Source organism: Eschrichtius robustus, chromosome 18 (genome assembly GCF_028021215.1).
Source record: "Eschrichtius robustus isolate mEscRob2 chromosome 18, mEscRob2.pri, whole genome shotgun sequence".
NCBI classification, from domain to species: Eukaryota; Metazoa; Chordata; class Mammalia; order Artiodactyla; family Eschrichtiidae; genus Eschrichtius; species Eschrichtius robustus.
In genome coordinates, this window is record NC_090841.1 from 6,192,292 (window position 1) to 6,213,734 (window position 21,443).

The 21,443-nt window shown below is 50.9% G+C and overlaps 1 protein-coding gene across 1 annotated transcript in view; it reads right to left on the reverse strand.

Moving 5' to 3' along the window:
- Nucleotides 1-4,886: 4,886 nt before the first annotated feature.
- Nucleotides 4,887-21,443, reverse strand: part of FLT1 (fms related receptor tyrosine kinase 1) — a 170,920-nt gene continuing 154,363 nt past the window's right edge. Inside the window, exons 25-30 of the mRNA XM_068526895.1 lie at nt 20,507-20,606; nt 14,896-15,001; nt 14,479-14,621; nt 12,525-12,609; nt 10,843-10,937; nt 4,887-7,981 (exon numbers count right to left, since the gene is read on the reverse strand). Coding sequence (XP_068382996.1) covers nt 7,780-7,981; nt 10,843-10,937; nt 12,525-12,609; nt 14,479-14,621; nt 14,896-15,001; nt 20,507-20,606 — 731 coding nt within the window. The 3' untranslated portion in view covers nt 4,887-7,779. The remainder of the gene's footprint in view (nt 7,982-10,842; nt 10,938-12,524; nt 12,610-14,478; nt 14,622-14,895; nt 15,002-20,506; nt 20,607-21,443) is intronic.

Genomic DNA, 21,443 nt, shown 5'->3' on the forward strand with positions numbered 1-21,443 from the left:
GATGGTCCTTTTTTTTTTTTTTTCTTTTTTTTTGCTACCAGTTCATTTAACAAGATGATGTTTGTTTTATGATTGGGACTTAAAAGGCCAAACGTTTCATATGTGTTTTGGAGGAATTTTTGGTCTTTGGATAAAATGGTGGCAGATTTATTTGTTAACTTACCAAATATCTGTTAAATGCCTAACTTGGATCTGTTCTAGGCACTAAAAATGCAGATAAGTATTTTAAGTACTTGTTCTTTACAAAATGTGTAGTTACACCCAAACGTTTCTAAATAGTACATGGTATACAGTGTAGTTGAGGAGAGAGGACCTACTTATGTGAAAGGAATGACATCTACCTAGTCTTTGATTCAGACTCGGTTAATTTACTATATAGGTGAAGGTTCCTCTCCCCCCACCTCCCCAGAAACATCATTCCGAATAGAAGGGTAGAGAAGGAAAATATGGCAAAATGGTAATATTTGTTGAAACTAGGTACTCATTCATTAAATATAGGCATACCTCAGATATTGTAGGTTCCGTTCCAGACCACTGCAATAAAGTGAGTCACGTGAAGTTTTTGGTTTCCCGGTGCATACGAAAGTTATGTTTACACTATACTGCAGTCTGTTAGGTGTGCAATAGCATTATGTCTAAAAAAAAGGTATATACCTTAATTTTAAAATATTGCCATCATCTGAGCCTTCAGCAAGTTGTAATCTTCTTGCAATAGTAACGTCAGAGGTTCCTGATCACTGTAACAAATATAGTAATAATGAAAAAGTTTGAAATACTAAGAGAATTACCGAAACGTGACACAGAGCCCTGAAGTGAGTGAGCAGTTGCTGTTGGAAAAACGGTGCCTTTAGACCTTCCTTGATGCAGGGATGCCGCAGACCTTCAGTCTGTAGAAAAAGCGGCATCTGTGAGGTCTGCCTGTATTTATTGAATGCCTGTTATATGTCAGGCATTGTTCTAGGAACCAACAGAACTCTGACCACAACAGACAAATATTTCTGCTCTTAGAGAGCTTTCGTCCTAGCAGGAAAAAGGAGTATATAGTAGTTAAGAGGTAATAATGGTTATGGAAAGAAAATAAAGTAGGGTAAAGGACGTGGATAGGGTTGCCAGATTTAGCAAATTAAAATAGACAACACAAAACTGAATTTGAATTTCAGATAAACAGTGGATAATTTTTTTTTTAGCATGAGTGTGTCTCGAGTATTGCATGGGACATAGGATCATTTGTTTATCTGAAATTCAGATTTAATTAGCCATCCTGTGTTTCATCTTGCAACTCTAGGTGTGGGGAGTTTGGTGGTGATGGCAGAATTTCAGATGGGATGATCTGGGTGGTAGGTCTCCCTGAGAAGGTTGTATCTGAACAAAGACTTGAAGTGAAGGAGCCAGGCATGCAGATGTCTGAGGGAAAAGAATTCCAGGCCGGGGAATGTGCCGGGAGTGTTGGAGGCATGGCAAGCAGGCTACCGTGGCCAGAGTAGAATCGGCAGGAAGTGAGGTCAGAAAGGGTGATGGGGAAGGGAGGTGGAGTGTCTTGTAGACCATTCCAATTGAAAGCCATTGCATTGTTTGGCTTTTACTCCTGTAGGGGAAGCTTCCAGGAGGATTGTGAGCAGGAATAACCGGGCACAGCCTTTAAAAGGGTCACTCGGGCTGCTAGTGAGGGGATTTGGGGCGGGGTGATGGGGCGATAGCCGTAGAGGCAGTGGGAAGCAACTGGATTCTGAATACATCTTAAAGGTAGAGCCAAGAGCATGTCCTGATTTGTGATTTATAGGACGTGGATTAAGAAAGAAGCGAGGAATCAAAATGACTGTGAAGATTTTGGCCCACTACTGACAGGATGGAGGATTCTACTGAATTGAAAGAGGTGGTTGTAGGAACAAAGGGGTTTTTGGAGGGAGGGAGGAAGGGAGGGGGTTGGCACGGGGAAGACGGGGAAGTGAGGAAAGACAGTTGGGAATTTGGTCTGGGGCCTGTGAAGTTTGAGATGTTTAGTGCACATTTGTTCTGGTTTTTTAGTGTTTTGTGACGGCGGACTGTAAACTTCAGTGGCATAAAACAACCCCCGTTTTACTCTCATGGATTCTGTGGGTCAGGAATTAGGACAGGGCACAGCAGGGATGGCTTAGCTCTACCCATTATGTTGGACCTCAGCAGGGAAAACTCCAGTGCCGTGGGGATGGGGGCTGAAATCATCCGACCTGGCACCTGAACTGAAGGTCATGAACGGGGCTCAGCTGGGGCCGGTCAATGGAGGCAGCAACTCGTGGCCTCTCCGTGAGGCTTAGGCTTCTCCAGCTCTGGCGACTGGGTCTCTGGTGGGACCGGTTGGAGAATGAGTGACCTCGGGTGGAGGCTGCATGATCTTTTCTGATCTGGCCTCGGAATCGTGCAGGGTCACTTATGGCACATTCTGTTGCTGACGAGTCACAAAGCCTGCTCTGATCCCAGGGGAGAGGAATTGGATGGGGAAGTGACAAGGACACTGCCAAAGCTCATGTGGGATGGGAGATACTGGCGCAGCTATTTTTTGGAAAATACAGTCTGTTCCAGCATCAAGAGATGTTGGTTTAGCACTCGCATAAGAGTTCGGAGGTTAGGAGGAGAGACCTGGCCTATACGTGTAATCTGCAAGTCATGATCATATAGGTGTCATTTCAAGGCTTGAGGTTGGTTGAGATCATCAAGAGAGTTAGTATAGACTGAGAAGTGGAAAGGTCCAGGGGCAGAGCCCTGGGGTTCCTGGAACACTGTTCAAGGATCGGAGAAAAGAAGACCAGTATGAGGCAGAAATGACCAGTGAGGTGGGAAGAAAAATCTGTGATGTCCTAGAATCAAGGTGTTTCCAGGAATAAGGGTCAAGGTGTTAAGACTGAGACTGAAAACGGCCACTGAGTTTAGCGACATGGCATCAGCTCCTTTTCAGTGAGTGGGAGAGAAAGCTCGGCTTGAGTGGGAGGAGAGGAACCAGAAACGAAGGGTAGTATAACCAGCTCTTTCAAGGAAGTTTGCCGTGAAGAGGAAAAGAGAAATGGGGCGGTAGCTGGAGGGGAAGGCAGGGATGGAGGGTTTTTGGTTTTGCCAGGTGGGAGAGGTAATAGCTTGTTCGTATGATCCAGCGGAAAAGGGAAGATGGGCAGGGGTGAGGGGTGGTGAGTTGCTGGCGCACTGGCCTTGAGTCGAGGAGAGGGAGGGGCTGAGTGTACCCCCGGTATGCTGAGTCGGGAGGGCAGAGTGTCTGGGTGCAGATGCTGGTAGGTGGGCAGATGTGATGGTGGGGTTTTGAAGTTCTCTTGACTCCTTCAGTTGTCCCATCGATGTGATGGGTATACTAATAGTGCCTATCACATTGGGTTGCTTTGAAATTTAAATGAGTTTATTTCTCTAAACCACTTGGAATAGTTCCTGGCACATAAAAATTCAGTTGCTATGTTTGAGTCTAAGTCCTTACTCTTTTTAAAATGGGTTTTTCCTCTGTGAAAAGTTGTGGCAATCAATCAGGTTTTTTTCATTTTAATAATCCTTTATTGAAGAAGAGCATACACGCACGCGTTTGCATGTAAGGGTACAGCTCAGTTGAATGATCATGAAGTGAACGTACCTATTTACCACACCCAGATCAAGAAATAGAACATTAGTGGCATCTAGTGGGTTTGGGGGGTTACTTTGTTTTGTTTTTTCTCTTAAATGTCTTTAGTTCAAAAAACAGAAGGCTCGTCATTCCTGTGTTGGGACCCAGGATATTTCTGAAATATTTCCTGGCCTGTGAAATCCAAAAGTCTGGTAATACGTTTAACACTGAGGAGTCCAGTATACCTTACTGGGCTATTCTTCTGCAGGACAAAAGAAAAAAATCAATTCCCAAATGTACAGTAAGTTTCTAGAGTCATGAGGAAACTTCTAAACGATGACGTGACACCAATTCCTTGAGCATTCTTCAAATCCTTTGCCTAAATTAGTGACTTTTGTGTTAAGAAAACCAGTAATATTTTTAAAGGATTTCAGATTCTCGAAGATAAAATGCTTTTTGCCCTCTTCAGCTAATAACCACAAATTTATTGAGATTAGTCATTTATCCCTTTGTCTCGCCTTGTCCCAAAGAAAGTAGGCCTGTTTTCCCTGGAAATGTTTCTCCAATCTGGTTTGCTCATGACAGTATTAGGAAGGTGATGGTACGACCGCTTTCTAAGACAAAGTGTTGGTCACTTATTCTATGTCTATTAGCGATTACCTAAATGGTTCCTCTTTCTAGGATGTAATCCACAAAACAAAATTGAAGAATACTTAGTGTCCTTTTCTTAGGGAAGCTCTTGTGTCTTTGCCTAGTTATTTTGTATGGTTCCCAGCACACAACCTCTAATACACAAATATACACCCACGCACGTGTGCGCGCACACACACACATTCTGTGATTATGGTAATATTAGTGTTTGGGAAAGCCTGCCTCTTTTTTTTTTTTTTTTTTTAAAGGGATATGGCTGGGGGAGGAGGATGGTATTTTTTTTTTTTTTTTTGCTATTTTTTTAAAAAATTAATTTATTTTTGGCTGTGTTGGGTCTTCGTTTCTGTGCGAGGGCTTTCTCTAGTTGCAGCAAGCAGGGGCCACTCTTCATCGCAGTGCACGGGCCTCTCGCTGTCGCGGCCTCTCTTGTTGCGGAGCACAGGCTTCAGACACGCAGGCTCAGTAATTGTGGCTCATGGGCCCACTTGCTCCGCGGCATGTGGGATCTTCCCAGACCAGGGCTCGAACCCATGTCCCCTGCGTTGGCAGGCAGACTCTCAACCACTGCGCCACCAGGGAAGCCCCTGCCTCTTTTTTTAATTGAGGGGACTTTGGTCTGCAGCCAGCACTCGCACTCAGTCTGTACATTTTACTTGTGGTCGTATTCATTTTAGATTTTGATGTTGATTTACTGTTCGCAGTGTCTCGATTGTTTAGAGCAGCCAGTCTGTGGGCTGGTAGACACTCTGTGCCCCATCTTTAGTGGCGCTTGCTTTCTGTTTCTTGTGCTGGATTAGTAATTGGCATTTCATGAGCTCTCCCAGAACACCTGTCCACTCCCCCGCCCAGGGAAACCAAGACCCCTTTTTTCATTTATACGAAAAATAGAAAATATATGGATGTTTTTGTAAGTTAATTTTATTATATGAAGATAGCATACAAAGTACATTCATAGTGACTAGAGATGTAGGACGAGATTCTGTCTTACTTATATCTGCAGCATATATTCTTGGTTTGTATAAAAGTAACTTTAAAATTCCAGTTTCCTTAAATAGTTCTGCACAAAACACACACACACACACACAAATATACATATAGTTACTACCACTGTCGGTCAAAGACGCGCTCCTTCTTTGATCAGTTAAAAGGGGGCCGACATGTGGTTGTTTCCTGTGTGGCATTCTTAGGGGCTGGGAAGCGAGGCACAGCCAGAAGGCCGAGGTCACCTTCTCAGGGTTTGGACCCACTTGCTCCACGGGCCTGAGCGTCATTCTTAGACCAACTAGATACAGGCTCGCGCGTGGTTCCCGTCCCCTCCTACCCACGCTGCTCCGTGTCCGTGATCTCACAAGTCCTGAAAGGGAGTGCTTGTCCCCTCATTGTTCATGCCAACCATTTCTGTCGGAAATGACAAATGGGTCTAATAATACCATCAGTCCACTAGTGATTGAATTTTCAGTGCTGTTTCAACGAACCCGTCTGGGACAAGCCCTTCGCCACTGGATACACTCATTCCTCCCAGCTTCCAGTTTTCGTTCTATGTTAAGACTCCAGAGAAAACCGGACTGACGGACAGACCCGAGTCTCTGAGGAAGCCGGATTAACATAGTCTAACGTGTTCTTTGTCTTTTGGATAGATGGTATTACTAAGGCCTCTTAATGATTAAGAGTTAGATTATTGAAATCAAGACATTATACGTATAGCTAAGGTTTTTCTTTGTTTCCACTAACTGCTGGATCCTTAACTGATTTGAGAAAACAGGAGAATCGATTGTGGTCTTCTTGTAATTTCCCCGTTTGACCTCCTCCCGGTTACCTGATTTCTACTGTTGCCGGGGGTCACAGGTGCTCCTGGGCTTGTGAAGAAGAGGAAGAAGAAGGCCCCCCTCTCCTGGCCCTGGCCCGATTCTCTCTGCACTTGGCTCTTGCTGGAGACTGGCCAGAGGCTCCTCCAGCAGAGTCCCCGCCCCCGGAAGCAGCCGACGTCTTGCTGGGGACCTTCCAGCTCTCCCATCTCTTCATACGAAAAGCCTTGAAGCAAGACTGTGGCACACGGGGCGGGAAGCACAGGCCCGTCTATCACTTCCGTCTCAGGTTCTAGAGTTAAGAAGGGAAGCATCCTCTTCTCTACCGGGAGCAGCGATTCCTTGTGGCCCGTCTGGCTCCAGCTGGCCCCAGAAGGTGTGCACATCCTAAATACGCAGCATCACGCAGAGCCAGTGAGGGGTCCAGGGCCTCTGGACCCTGAGAAGTAGGCACCCTTTTGTACCCTGTCTCCCTATTTCCATCATCCTCAGACCCGAGGCAAGGCCCAAAGTAGATGAAAAGAGGCTTTTCTCCTGTTGTCAGCTCATTAACTAATATCCTGAGTCCCAATTCTAGAAGTATCTTGCATAAATTACATACCACCTTTTTCCTCAAGGAGTGTAAAGTGCTTAGTAGACATTGGTCAATGCTCTTCTGTCTAAGGGGCGAGCGTGGGTAGGGTCTCCACCGAATAAGAAGGACACCTGGTTGACTTCTGTCCTCGGGTCGCCACGGTTTTCAGGAGTTGGTCTGGTTGGCGTGGAGATGGAGTTTTCACTCCGCCTTCTCTTTTTTTCTCAATCTATCCTAGTCTGGGTCTAGAGTAAACCTCCGCAAGACTGTTTTCCTTCTCCTCAGCTTCCTTTTATAACTAACTGTACGAAACAGGTTAATTCCAAAAACTGAGTTAAGTGTCTTGACTAGATGTTAACACTCCAGATGGAATCTGACAGTATCTTTGAAAACGTGGCTTTAAGCCGAACCGGTGACCTAGCCGACCAGACTCACTGGGGTGAGCTTCCTGGGAGCGGCGCATGGGGAGAGGCGACCCCCCACACCCCCACCCCCGGCACCCCCCGCCCCGCCCAGCTCAGGGGGCGGGGTCACCGTGTCCTGCTGGGGGACGGGCTTGGCTTCGAGCTCCACTCAGCGCTGGACACAAAAGCCGTGCCCCGTCTGGGAAGAGGCACAGAACCCATCCCATAGCTGAGGTGGTGCCATGTGCTGGGTCGTTGCAAAAATTACGTTTGGCCTTTTTTGGCCTCCGCTCACCGCCCGCCCCCTGTCCTGTCCTCTTCCTCTCTCCCCTCCTCCTCCTCACATGCGTGTCAGCTGCTGCAGGGCCCCAGAGCCACGCCTGCGCAGCACAGGCCTTGCTGGCCCGCCGCCGAGTCTGAGCTGCGGTGACAGGTGACAGTGCGTGTCCTGAACCACCCGGAGCCCGGCGGCCCTGGGGTCCCGGGGAGGAGAGGCAAGTCCTGGGGCTGAGGAAGGATTTCTCCTGCCCTCTGAGTCCCGCGAGGGTTGGCGGTGGTGCTCTTGGCTTGTCACTATTCCTCTATCTGGGGTTACATTCTTGTTAGTCAAAAGAGACAGAAGCACTATTAACAGTCACACAAAAGCAGCTGGCTTCTGTGGAAAGTAAAAGGTGTCGATTTATATATGCATAATACTGGCAAAAGCTACTTTTCTGGGGGTATAAATACACACGTGGTTCTAGAAGGAAGGCTGTGCTGGGTCGGGCTCTAGACGGGTGGGGTGGAGTACGGGACCACGGAGTTGTAGTCGGGCGGGGGAGAGCAGCACGAAATCTTCCTCTCCAGCTCCGAGTGGTCACAGGTGAATCTGCGCCGGCCTCTGCTGAGGTGCCCACAGCTGGCATGGCAGAACGCGGGTCTGCTGAGGTCAGAAAGGCCCGACTCCTTACTTGTACTGGTTACTCTCAAGCTAAAGAAAGAAAAGAAAAGAAAAAAATCAACCGTACAAAGTTGATTTCTTGCACACACTCAAGTCCACCCCTTAGTGGGTCGTTTGCTCATAGCCGTCCTGGGGTTCATGGCTGGGGAGTCCCACCTCGCCCTCTGCCCGGGTCTCTGGAGCTGCGCACGGCCTCTCTGCCACCAGCTGGGGGTCATTCCGCCGGCCGGCCGGGGCCGAGGGTGGCATTAGTTAAGGCAAACCCAGAACTGCTGGTGGAAAATAGCCCCCAGGCTTGGGTCCAGCCCTCCCCTACTCCTGTGATTGGCTCAAAGACGCTCCCCAACCCCGCAAATACTGAAGTCGAATCGCTGGAACCTGTGAATGGCATTTGATACGGCAAGAGCTGCGATGGAGCTAAAGGCTCTCCGGAGGCGGCCGCCTGGCCTGCGTCCCCCAGGTGGGCCTCAAGCACAATCACACGCGTCCTTATAAGAGAGGCGGAGCGGGCGTCACGGCGCACGCAGGAGGGGCGGGAAGGTGGGGCCGGGGAGCACGGTCACGGCCGAGGAGACGCCGGGGGCGGCAGCGCCGGAGGAGGCGGGGGACGGTCCTCCCCGGGGCCTCCCGAGGGAGTGCAGCCCTGCGACACCTTGATCTTGGACGTCCGGCCTCCGGAACCGCGAGGGAATACTTTTCTCCTGTGTCGAGCCACCGAGTTTGTGGAAGTTTGTTACAGCCGCCTGGAGAAACTACTAGAACGTCCTACGGAAAGGTGAGCACAGCCGTCCGCCTCGCTCTCACGCTTGTGCGCCCGGAGGAGAGGCGCGTCCAGTTAGGGCGGTGGAGCGCCGCAAGGGTGAAGCGGGAGGGCACTGGCTGCCGGGTTCCGGGCGTCGCGTGGAGCCCAGGACGCCGCGCCGGGGAGAGGCGCGTCCCTTGTCCTCCCGTGTTTGGTGGGCTTAACAGCTGGGATGAGAATGAGGACCCCGGGCGCCACGACGTTGTTTGACTGGCTCTGCATTCGCGCGCCCAGCCTTTGATCCATGTTCTATATTTTAGTCTCCGAGCAGAGGATGCAATGGGTGGTTTTCCTTTTTTCACACAGGAGAGTGTTTCTGGAAGTGTTTTAAAGCAGGAAACAAAAGCGCGTGGGCCCCGCTTCTCCCCTCACTCCCCGCGGTGTCCCCTGACCTGCCCGGCGCGCGGCTCTGGGCCCCCGGGGGTGCGCCCGCAGAGGACACGCGTGCGCAGGTGTTCGCCCCCGAACGTTCCAGGCCCTCCAGCTCCCTGGGGTTGATGCGCTGTGGGCCCCATCGCTCAGAGGCGTCTGTGGCCGCCCTTTGACTTGGATCAGGGCCAGCAAACTAGCCGTGCGCGGGCCACCTGTTTGTGTGTTGTTGTTTTTTTAAGCAACAGATTTATTGACATATAACTTACATACTATGCGATTCACCTATTTAAAGCGTACAGGCCAATGGTTGTTAGTATACTCACAGATGGCTATTCTGGGCATTTCATATACATGGAATCATACGATGCATGGTGTTTCATGACCGGCTCTTTTCACTTAATTCAAGGTTCATCCATGTTGTAGCGTGTATCAGTACCTCATACTTTCTATTGACAAATCTTCTATTGTACAGATATATGCATTTTATTTATCCATTCGCCAATTGATAGACGTTCGAGTTGTTTCTACTTTTGGTTGTTATGAATAATGCTGCTATGAACGTTTGTGTGCAAGTTTCTGCGCGGACGTAAGTTTTCATTTCCGTGGGGTATATACCTGCGGAGTCGAATTGCTGGCTCCTAGACTAACTCTATTTAGCCTTCTGAGAAACTGCTAGATTGTTTTCCAAAGTGGCTGCACTATTTTACGTTCCTACCAGCGAGCATACAGGGTTCTAATTTCTCCACCTCCTCGCCGACACTGACTCTGATTCCAGCCATGCCAGCGGGTGTGAAGGGGTGTCTCATGTGACTTGCATCTCCCTGATGACTAATGAGGTTAAGCACATTTTCCCGTGCTCCCTGGCTGCGGTTGCCTGCTTCTGCAGGGAGAGGTGACCGGACACAGCTGCAGCTCCTTGCTCATGTACTGTTGACGGCTGCTTCTGTAAGTGGCAGAGGTGAGCCCTTGTTTACCCTCTGGCTCTTTAAGTCAGCAGACCCCTGATTTAGGTAAAAGAGGAGCAGAACGGTTCTGCCTGTGGGTGAGTCAGGGGCAGGCGTTTGAACCGGGAAGGGAAGGCAAGCCTGGTAGGCCCGGCCTTGCCCTGTCCAGCACTGTCCCTGGGCAGAGACGAGCACCGAGAGAAGCAGGGCCCTGGAGGGTCCAGCGAGAGCCCACGTTTTCCGACAGCGTTGCCACTGGCCGCTGTGTGGAGGAAGGAGAGCCAGGGTCCACAGGACATGAGCCCTCACTTGGAAGGGTTGGGGTGTCAGGAGGGCGAGTCTTAGGGCTGGATGGCAGTAGTGGGGCCCTTCTTGTGCCGCTGCTGCCGGCCCGGGATGGTGATGGGTGCCCGTCCCCTCCCCGCCCTGTGAGCAGGTCTCCATCTGAACTGTGCACCGTTGACAGTTGGAGACATCGGGCTCCTTTCCAGCGAGGGGCTGTGCTTCATGGGCTTGGACTGCCTGTCCTTGCCCATGAAGCAAGTTCTGTTTTCTCTTAAATCCCAGTCTTCCTTCCCAGAACATGGCGCGCAGATGTCTGATTTTATGCCCTCTTTCCTGTCCTTCTGGGGAGAAAAAAGTGCTTTCTGCACGGCCTGGACACTATGGTCTAGGAGGGCAGGTAGCCCTCAGGTATCGCCATGAAACCCTCCCACCCGGCATCTTCCTTCTCGCCCCTCCGGGAACGGGTCAAAGCCCCCCAGCGTCCTTACTCAATCTTCAGTGAGGCCTTGGGTTTACTCTCGGCCCAGGTGAAGCGCTTCAGCAAGGGAGAGGCCAGCAGGGTGCCACTGTCCACCTGGTAGTCCTGAAGGGAAGGAGGGAAGAAGGAAAAGGTTACACCTCTTGCTTGACCCAGAGGGGCCCATGCCAATCGGGGTGTGACGTTGGGATGCGCATCTAAGGTCACTCCAGGCTCTGGCCTCACCTTCCACGCTCCCTGCCTGTGAAGACACAGCGTTGCCTCCATATTGGCAAGTCTAAACTTTGTCAGTCACAGGAAATCCCTGTGCCCAGTGGCTGAGGCCCTTCCTCCTGACGGTGAAGCAAGCAAATGTAAACGAAAGGGAAAACTGCGGGTACCAGGTGAGCGTTTTTCCTAGTCAACTTTTATGCAAATTATTGCTTAAATATATTAAAGATAGTTGGGCGGATGACTTGGCAATGATATGCAAAGACTCTGAGAAATTATAAAGACACGGTTTAATTTTTCTTGAAGATTCTACGGAATTTTTAGGCCCTCCTGTGTGACGGTTTCCAGCCATTCTGTTTCCTCGTTGGTTCGTATTTAGCACTGAGTTTTATGCAGGGTCCTCCTGACTCTGTTAACACGGCGTTTCCAGTGAGTGGACCCCACACGTGGTTCCTGCCACCCTGAGTCCCCCCGTGGCTCTGTCTGTGTCCTTAACTATCTGCCAGTAAAGGAGCCTCAGCAAGGGGCCTGCCCCAGTTCCCGAGGGACTCAGGTGGGCAGGGCTGAGGGTCAAAGAAGCCTTCCATGTTTTGTTTCGTATCGTTTCCTTGGACTTAAAACCAGTGTTTCTAAGCAGCAAACCAAAATTTCCAGCCACTTTGCCTTTGTGTTCACCAGCTTATTTGTAATTTTTTTTTTTTTTTTTTTTTTTTTTTTTAGTGTTTAAATAATCTTTTCCTGTTTGTCTGGTGTGTTTGGAAGGGTTTGGTGTTTTTCAGCGGTGACTGTGCTATGTCTCAAGGCCACGCTGTTTGTGGTCATCACCTTCACACCACAGGAGGTTTTACAGGCCTTTTTTTTGGGTCACGACTCCGTGAGCGGCCCTGAGCTGCAGCGGCCGTGTCTCTTGTCCAGCCCTCCCTCTCCTCCCCTTATTCTCTCAGCCCCACATCCCAGATCTTTTAAAGGGACAAACTGGTTGAGGCCTCTTGTTTGCTGGGCTGTCCGGATCGCTTTGCCCTGTGTGGTTGGGTGGGAACAGGGCTGTTCAGCTCTGGAACCTTCGCGGGAGGGGGCAGAGGCCTAGGAGATTCTTCCAGGATCTCAGAGCCGCTCGTGAGAGAGGGCTCTCTGTCGTACCACGAGGGTGCGGCCACTCCCACAGCTTTGAGTTCCTCTAATGCTCTGAAAGCGAGGTTCCATCACTGATGGCCAAGAAGCTTAGAAACACACAGTGAGGTTTCCTAGGGGACTGAGTTACGCCCAGGCAAGGACACGGGCCCTGGAGTGAATCCTGGGTCAGCTTCAAACTACACAATTACTTTCAAATTAGCTCTGTGTATCCTGTGTCTTGTTGTCAGCCCCCCTGAAATGGTCATTTCAGCCACCACTGATGACTGGCCCCCGTTGACCTAGAGCCACCGGGCGACTGGAGTTTGTGTTTGGATGGGGTGCACTGAGTAGGTTACTTCCGTTACTTACATCAAGCGTGGAGGTGGCATTTGGTGAAAGTTCTTCAAAGGTTTTGATTTTTTCCAGGTTGATGAAATTGAAAGCATTTACATATCTAAAGAAGAAGCAGAAAGAATAATCAAGACAGGAAAATGCATCCAGTTTTGATTAGTCAGGAGACCATGGGCACCACATCCCAGCTAAGGTGAACCCAAATACTAGGAGTCACCTCACCCCTCTTGAGGCTGCAATTCTCTGGCTCTGTTTCCCTGGGAATCCCGACAGGGGTGCTACTTCCTCCCGTGGTTGCTAATCCACGTTGCATAGTTTTGAGCAAAACCCCAGAGGGACCCTTGAGAGACGCGGTAGTGGTCAGGCCTCTGGTCCCCCGTGGAACCAGATGGTGTCGGGCTGAGAAGAGACCCGAGTCGTCATCTGGTCTAAACACCCATGTTACAAAGAAATGGGAAATGATGCCCAGAGAGGGGCTGTGGCTTCATCATGTACAGCTGCTACTTCCGAAAGGACATGACCCGTCAGGGTCACACAGCTGATTCAATGGCATAATCAAGCACCAGGGCTAGTCTTGTGTATCCAGTTTTGCGATCACAGATCGGGAGAAAGGGGTAGTATTTGGATGAGCTCCCTGTGACTGCCTGCTGAGCTTTGGTTGATCTGTTAGGAGGGGCCGGTAGAGGGACCCACTGTACGCCCCCTCACCTGAGGCCCTGTCACCACCGACAGGGCCCCATCTCTTAGGCATGCTCCCTATTGGGCCCAAGGCTAAGCAACAGACTGGAAAGGCCCGTGTAACTTTGACACCTTCCTTTGACCCAATCCGCCCCTGCTAATTTATTTAATCCACGCTTCTTTTCTCATCTTTAAAACAATGGATGACTCATCTGGGCTGGTTGTGAAGTATGAATCGTGCCGCTGACCTGTGACCCAGCACCGCAAATCTGGGCCGGCCACTGGACTTCTTCCAGGCCTGTCCCAGACCATCAGTCTTTCCAGCTCTTCCCTAGTCACCTGCCAAGCTTGGCTGAACTGAGGTTGGAGCCCTAGGAGTGTACCGACTGCAGACAAAAATGCTAGAAGGCCCACAGGATAGTCTAAAAGTCCTGAAACGAGTCCTGACTACGCGGGGACAGGGAGGGAGTGCCAGAACACCTGGGTTAGAAGTTCTGTCCTGCGGCTTTTGAGCCGCACAGTTTTGGCGAGCTGTCCTCTGTGGAGCTCTAATGTCCCCACTTGTATAACAGGAATACTTCATAGGACTGGTTTGAGCATTAAAGGAGGTGAGGTATGCAAAGAGCCCAGCATGGTGCCAGACCACACAGCACGTGTCTAACCATTAGCACTGAATGTGTGTGACACACGTGTCACTGCTAGGACTGAGGTGCCGACCCCGCCCAGCATGGCTACTCAGTACATCTTTCTTCCCTTACGCCTTCTCCAATTTCCTCCAGGCTAACGAGAGGTACCTTAGTTTGTCAGGTAAGAAAACAAATCCGGTTTGTTGCATTTTATCGAAGGTATCATGAAAAAAGTCAAGGTCATTGGGGGGAACAAAAGAGGAGTTCTTCCAGAATAAAACAGACTAAAGAAATGAAAGGAAATGCAAAGTGTTCTTGATTGGATGATGCTTTTAAAAAAGGTACATAAGACATTTGGGGAAAATAATGGAAATTTGAAAATTTAATAGTATGAAGGGATTATCAGTTTTCTTTGGTGTGATAATTTTTGGTGTGGTGGCACAGAAAAATATCCTGTACAAGGTGTATACCAAAGTATTTAGAGGGAAGGTGTTACAGCGCCTTATGCCCTTTTTCAGAAGGTTCAGCAAAAAAGAAAAATACACACAGACACACGTATAGAGTACATAGACAAAATAAGGTAAAATGTATGGTTGGGTTTAGGAGGTGGGCTTTTTTTTTATGTTTGAAAATTTTATAAAATGAAGTTGGGGAAAGAAAGATCTTACCTGACATTATCAGAACTTCCTGAATTAAACTTTGGAGCAGGAATATCTTCCTTGAAGAAGTCCTCTGAGAAGGCAGGAGTTGAGTACGTAAACCCACTATTTCCTGTCAGTATGGCATTGAGCGGGATATAGTCTTTGCCATCCTAAAACACCAAAGACAGCTCTAGTCGCGTGCATTTCTACTTCAGCCTGTTTCTGTGGAACACTGTTTCAGTTCAACTATGTCATTTCCACAATCTTGATTGTGTCTTGGGAAGATAAGTCTGCACACACCCCCACACGCCCACACACCCCCACACGTGTTTTCTTTTACTGGTGAGCTCAGCTATTAATAGCCTTTAAAATAACAGACAAATAAGACACTCCCTTGACTTACATTGAAGGCATTTGGCCTTCTGATAGTCTAGATAAATTTACCTGTTGTACGTTGGCTTGAAGCAAGTCGCCTAGTTTTTCCACAAGTTCTGCAAATCTTGGCCTTTCTTTTGGGTCTTTGTGCCAACAGTCCAACATGATCTGGTAGCTGTTGGGTGAGAGCACAGCAGAGATTGCTGGAGAGCAGTGGGGGGTACATAGATAGCCCTACACACTGGCCAAGGGATGGGTGTTGTCATGGGTGTCAAGATGATGCTTCTCGTAGTAGGTAGTATTTGCTCCACGTTTAGATGTGGGTACGCAGCCGCGACACATAAAAAGGCTGCTTGGGCCGGGTCCTGCTGGTGGTGGAAAACACGTCTACACAGGCAGACTCACAAACCAACCCCCCGGAGCCCATTGACGACCCAGGCTGTTGCGGGGAGGGGGGGCTGAGCTCTGAGTGAAGCCGAGCTGTCTGGGGGGAAACGCCAGTGGTCACTCGGCCATGAAGCGTCATGTCCTCCCTTCACTGTCCAAAGCAGGACAGTGTCCTTAAAGGTGAAAAGTGGATATAGACACAAATATCCACGGGTGAATAGTCTGCAGTCTTAGGACCTTCTCAGGCTGGAATGAAGGCTGCCTTGGGCTCCTGCATGAGCACATGGGATGTCTGACCCCTCACAGCTGCCTTGTCGAGCTCAGCAGTGGAGGTGGGCAGGGGGCGGCACTGTGTACATGACCCACATCACTTCCAAAAGGTGGACGTCCACACAGAGTGTGGGTAGCTCCTCGGGCCGTGTGCTAGTTCCTTCCATGTGGCTGATTGCCCCGCCCACAGCATTTCAAAGCCGCCGTTACAAACTGGCCTCTCCCCACACAAGGCAAAAGTACAGGCTGGCTTCTGGATATGAAACCATTTGTCTTAGACGAATCCTTTGTCCCTCTTCTGGGACAAAGAGTCCCAGAAGCCGACTCTCGTCCCGGGATTTAAATGTCAACAGGGTTCCTCTGTGATGCTCCTGACATTTTAGACCGAAGGGTATCGGGCTTCTCTCTCAGTCGCGTCTGCAGGGAGTAGAGGTCTCTACCTGCCCCTCCTGGGCAAACCACCTGCCAGGCGTCTGTACACACACTGGCCTAAGGATCTGTTCTCTTTGGGCTCTTCGTTCTCCTCGAGATGTTGATTGTAAGTCATCTCTTCTCTCGGAAGACCCCCTAGACTAGAGAGGACTCTGAGCAGGTCGGATCAGAATCTGAATGGACCTGGACTCTGGCTCTGGGTCAGAACCCGGCTGGGAGCCCTGCGCGGGCAGGGACGTCCTCTCCAGACCCCTCACCTAACCCAGGGCCTGCCTGTGCACACCCAACAAATGTCTGCTGAAGGAAGTCAGACTGATCTCCTAGAAGAGAACGTGCTGTTCCTTCCATGAACCCCTGACTCCTAAGGCAGACGGCAGACATTGCTGGGACCTGGGCGCTGCCAGGATGCGCCTGAGGTGGCGTGTCCCTGCTGCCACCTCTCAGATGTGAGCCTGCAGGCGGCACCCACAGCTCCAAGCGTCTCTTAAGGCTATCCCTGTTTTGTGTCAAAGTCTATGAGGTGGCTGACAGACAGGAAGAATATAGGAAGGTTAAAAAAAAAAAAAAAAAAAAGAAAAGAAAAGCAGAGTATCAGGAGGGATGTAAAAATAACAGTGAAAAAAGGTGAAACTACAGGCAGAGTTAACATGCACAATTTATATCATGATTCTGAGTAGTTTGACAGAGGCAATGCTCTAAGCTTCCAGGCAGCTGGTGAAAGGAAGGAATAACCAGTTATATGATGCACATGAGCCGGAAGCTAAAAATAAACCAGCTACTGGGAAGAAGTATGGCTGTTCCCAGAACTGAAATCTGAAAGGAGGGTCTTGTAGACACCTCTCAGCCGCATCATTATCATCCGGGTAATAATGACTTCGTGGGACGGTCTTATACATTGTCTTTCAATACTGGCCAAAGTCTCAATGGCAAAAAATACCATTCGGTAAAAACAATTCTAAGAGGCAGAACAGTGTGGTCCAGGTGTGCGTGTCCAAAGGCTCTGATTTAACCCCGGGATAAAATTCTAGGTACCCAAGGGGGTGGGAGCACCACGTGGTCTTCAGAACTTTCCGCGGGCACTGGTCTTCACAAGCAAACTCTCCTGATAGTTGGCTGGTGGAGCTGAGGTCCTACTTTCTGATAGGATACCTGCTTGCTGGGTACTTAAGTCTTTGTTTAGGGACAGGAGTTCATAAAGATCACATGTCTGAATCGCTAATTTTCCTCCATTTGTCCAAACTTCTGGCTCAAGACTCTTTTCAGAAGATGATTCTGGTTCCCTCCCAGATGTGTCTCATCTACTGGACCTGTCTGACCTAAATCCTAGGGGCGGGCTGTGGGTTGACTTGTTCTAAGAGCGGTGAGGGTCCTTGGGTGAGTGTGCTATGTGGGCCGGTGTCGGGTACCACTGCAATGGGGCTCAACTTATAGACACCAGGGAGGCTGGGACTCTGGGCTGTTGTCGCTGCTCTCTGGGGGACACAGGACAGGCCCCTTAACTCCCTGATGAGCAGTGCCTTAGAGTGAGGGCTCAAGGCACGTGCTCCAGCCAGGCAACCCGGGCCAGCCTGCTAGCGACCAAAGGGCTAGAGTAGCATAAGACAGTCCCATGTGGATCTCATATTGAGGTCCGTTTACACATCTTACTAATTTATTGAAATAGATACAAAAATGCACACTACAGAGGCAGATGGTCACGAGACTCGAGTCTGGGATCCTCACCCCAGGGGCGTGGGCTGTGGCAGAGGCTGGCCTGTGTCTGCCTTACCTTGTCTAAGGCTCCCTTGTCTCTAGCAAGAATCAGATTCTCAGAGGCCATTGGAAGAACAGTAAATATATACACAGATATTCTATACAAGGCAGCCAAAGCGAGAAAGGCTTGAACCAGGCAAAAAAAAAAAAAAAAGGTGGGGCGGGGGGCCCCTGAGAGTAGGGAGCATTGGTCAAGCAGAGGCCCCAGGCTTATCCCAACCAGCATGACTTCACCGCTGAGAGGCAGCTGGGGGGGGACATGCAAGGACGGGAAGCAGGATTCTCCCAGCCTCCTCTCTGCTGAAACCAGCCGAAGGGACCACCTGCGACTATTGCTGTTTTCTATTTTGATTCTTGGTTTCTGACTTCTAGTTTCCACTCCTCTTGCCTAAAATTCAGTGCAAATCATCTCAAACACCAAAGGAAAAGAAAAAAAAAAAAAAATCAAAACATTCATTATTTCTTCCCTTATTGAAAGACATCTAATTAAACAGGCTCTGGGTGAGGAATTAGTGACTCACGTTAAAATGTTTTACATCACTAAGTAAACAGGTTTAATAAAAGAGACACCAGTTACACCCAACCCCACAGCCCTTCTAGAAAACAAGCCAGGGGCGAGGGGACTTGCGAGAAAAGCTTCCTTTCCAAGCTATCACCCAAGCTCCCAAGGGCACGCCAATTTAGACCAAGTTCAGGTCACAGAACCCTAGTTCTGAGAGCTGCCCTTCATCCTCACCAGGGCCTTCCCGCTGTTGGAACAAACAAGAATGAAATGACCCATCAGCTTTCAGACGCTGAAGGTTTGAATTCTGGACTTCTCAAGAAATAATTCACAAAGCTGCTGCTTTCTTCTTATAGTTTCTAAAATAAACTCCCTAGAATTGAGGAACCATCTGTCTTTCCATGGACTGGGGTACAAGTGCTACCTTCTATAAAGATTTGAAGGTTTGATAAAGTCCAAGTGAGTTTTGGGCCCAAAGTTGATGTGAGTTGTTTTAGACCAGAACCTGGATAAGAATTGGAGACACACCCTGCAGGTGTGTAGCGTGGTGTTGGGGGCTCTGGACTCAGACTCGGTTTGCTTGACTAATTGGCAAAGCGGCGAATCACTTAGGTGTTCTGTGCCTTGGTTTTCTCATCTGTAAGATGGAGATAATAACAGCACCCACTTTATAGGGTTGTTATGAGAATGAGGTAAATTAATATGTTAAAGTGCCTAAGGCAGTACCTGATGCTTAATAAGCACTAAATAACTAATAAATATTAAATGCTGCTGTTAATGACTGCAATCATTGTTACTGTTAGTCCCGGGGAACTTGCTCTTGTGATTTTCAGATTATATGAAAAGTCAAAGGAAATATTTAATTCAAAGCATGAGTGGACATATTAGACATTTCTTCTAAGGAACATGGGGTATATTCCTAATTTAACAGTTCTGTGATCTAGGGAGCTCAGTCCAGAGGACCGCCTTTAAATCTGTCTCCTCTCTACTTAGCTGACAAATCACGAGACTTCTCAGAGGCTTAGTTTCATCACTCATCCAATTCAGGTGAAAATTCCCGTCTGCCTGCCCCTCAAGCGGGCTGGGGTCTTCATACGAGACCGTGGCAGGGGGAAAACACTTCGAAAACTGTAAAGGGCAAAGTCATCTCATTTTAAACCAGACCTCCTGGTGTTTGCCCCTCTCCACCACGTAAAAGAAGTGAGCAATTAAGAACTCGCCTGCCTTTTAAAATCTCTCTGCAGTCCAGCGCAGGCCTGGGGCTAATCTAGCCGTGTCCCCAGCTCTCAGAAGGGCCTCGTGCTTTCCTGGCAAGGACACCACGTACGACTGAGAAGGCCGGGTCCCTTCTCCCCTCTGCACTCAGGCCGCTCCCCAGCCCTGCCTCCGTGGCCCGAGTCCCCCGACCTCCTGGTCCCGGGTCTGACCTAGCTTGTCTCTGGGCCATGGAGGAAAGAGAGGGCACTTTGGCCAAGCCCACACACTTCCTTCGTTCCCTCCGACTCCTCCCAAAGGCCGTCGAGGGGCTCCTGACGGCCCCAAGTTGTGGGGGTGGGACGGGGAGGGCCGCCTGTCGGTTCGGGAAAGGTGGTACCACCGCGAGCGTGGACGGGGGGCGAGTCCTTGTCTAGCAGCCCGACAGAACCGCTGGGGTCATCACCTTCCTGCCCAGGCCTCAGGGCAAAACGCCCACAGAGCGTCAGGAAGACAAGAGTCCGAGAGAGGCGAGCAAGCCCTTGTCCAAGGCGGACAGCCCTCACCCCGGGCCTCCCGTCCTCCTAGAGCCACGGGTCCGAGTGGAGGGGCCACCGCCAGCAGCGGCCCCAGCCCCCCGCTCCGCACAGGCTGAAGGTGCCTTGTTGCCCACGCAGGCCTCTGGGGAGCAGGGTTCCTGCCCAGTCCGGACCCCCCTTCCTCTCCTCCACGTCTCCCCCTACACTCCGGCCAGCCCCGCACGGTCCCGGCTGTGGCTGGAGGGCCGCTCAGCTGCGGAGCCCGCGGGCCCACTTCGTGAGCAGGCACGGGGACCGGCCTCCACTTCCCGGGCGGGCTGCTCAGTTGTGGCCGGGCTCCTAGCTAGACGCTGCTGCGTTCCTAACCTCGGCTCCCAGCTACGTCGGGGGTGGAGAGAGGTCCTAGGCAGGGGCGGGTCCAGGACGTGACGCCTCGCTTCTGGAGCGTGCTCCCGGCACGGCTGGGCCCCAGGGGGCCAGGCAGGGGCGACCTGGAGTAAGGAGAGCCCTCTGCATCTCCCGGGACGGGGGCTCTGAACGTCAGGTCCCCCTCCTGAGGCGGCCTGGCGGGGGGAGCCACGGGCTGGGGGTGACGGGGGCTCACATTTCGGCCGTGGCGTACTCCGGGGCCCGCATCCTCATGCCGTCCTTCAGGCGGCTGCAGAAGTCCTCGTCCATCTGCACGCCCGGGTACGGGGACCCGCCTGTACCAGACGACGGGAGAGAACACAGGGCACGTTAGGGCCTCAGGGCGTGAAACGCCCCGGGGGGCAATTCCGTGTCTGTTTCCTCCCTGCGAGGGGAGGGCTGGGTAGTGAACTCCCGGTGATGCGAAGGGACCTCAGCGTACAGCGCAAGCCCCAGGGCAGCCCAGCGGATCCTTGCTGGCGACCCGCTTGGCCGGTCGGCGCCCTGGTGCCGGGTGTCAGATGCCCGCAGGCCGCTCCCGTGGCTGCTCTGGTCTGTTTGGTCAGGAGAAAGGGTGGCACCTGAGGGGTCCCTCCCCTCTCCCTACAAGGAACTCTGGAGAAAGCGCATCCTTTAGAGACTCATTCCTTGAGTTAATGAGCTGCTGTTTAAAAAGCCAGTGGACTCGGCGGCGGCCACTGCTGGCTCACTCATACCTCCCTGAGAATGACTTGAACCCACTACTTTCGTGTAAGGTTCGCACGGCACTGGGGGTCCGGTGCCGCGACGGGCCCGAGGCGAGGGGGCCAGGAGCTCCGGGAGTGGGCTGGCTGCTGTGGGGCGGGGCCCGCACGGGGCCCAGAGGAGCCGGGACTTTGCCTTTTGCCAGTTTTCCTGGGCAGGGTCGCACGTAACCGGCCCTCTTAGGGGGATTGCTGGCTGAGGTAGGGCTCGGGGGCAGCAGGCCCTCCCGCTCTGCCCCGTTCCAGACCTCGAACCTAGTCTGTCTCAGCATTTGTTTGTCTGCACTTTCGAGTGATTGCTGGCAGGAGGAAGCAGCTGGGCGGCGTGCAGTGCTGGCCGTGTGTCACCGCGGGGCCACTGTGGCCGCCAAGCTGCTTTCAAAGACTGGA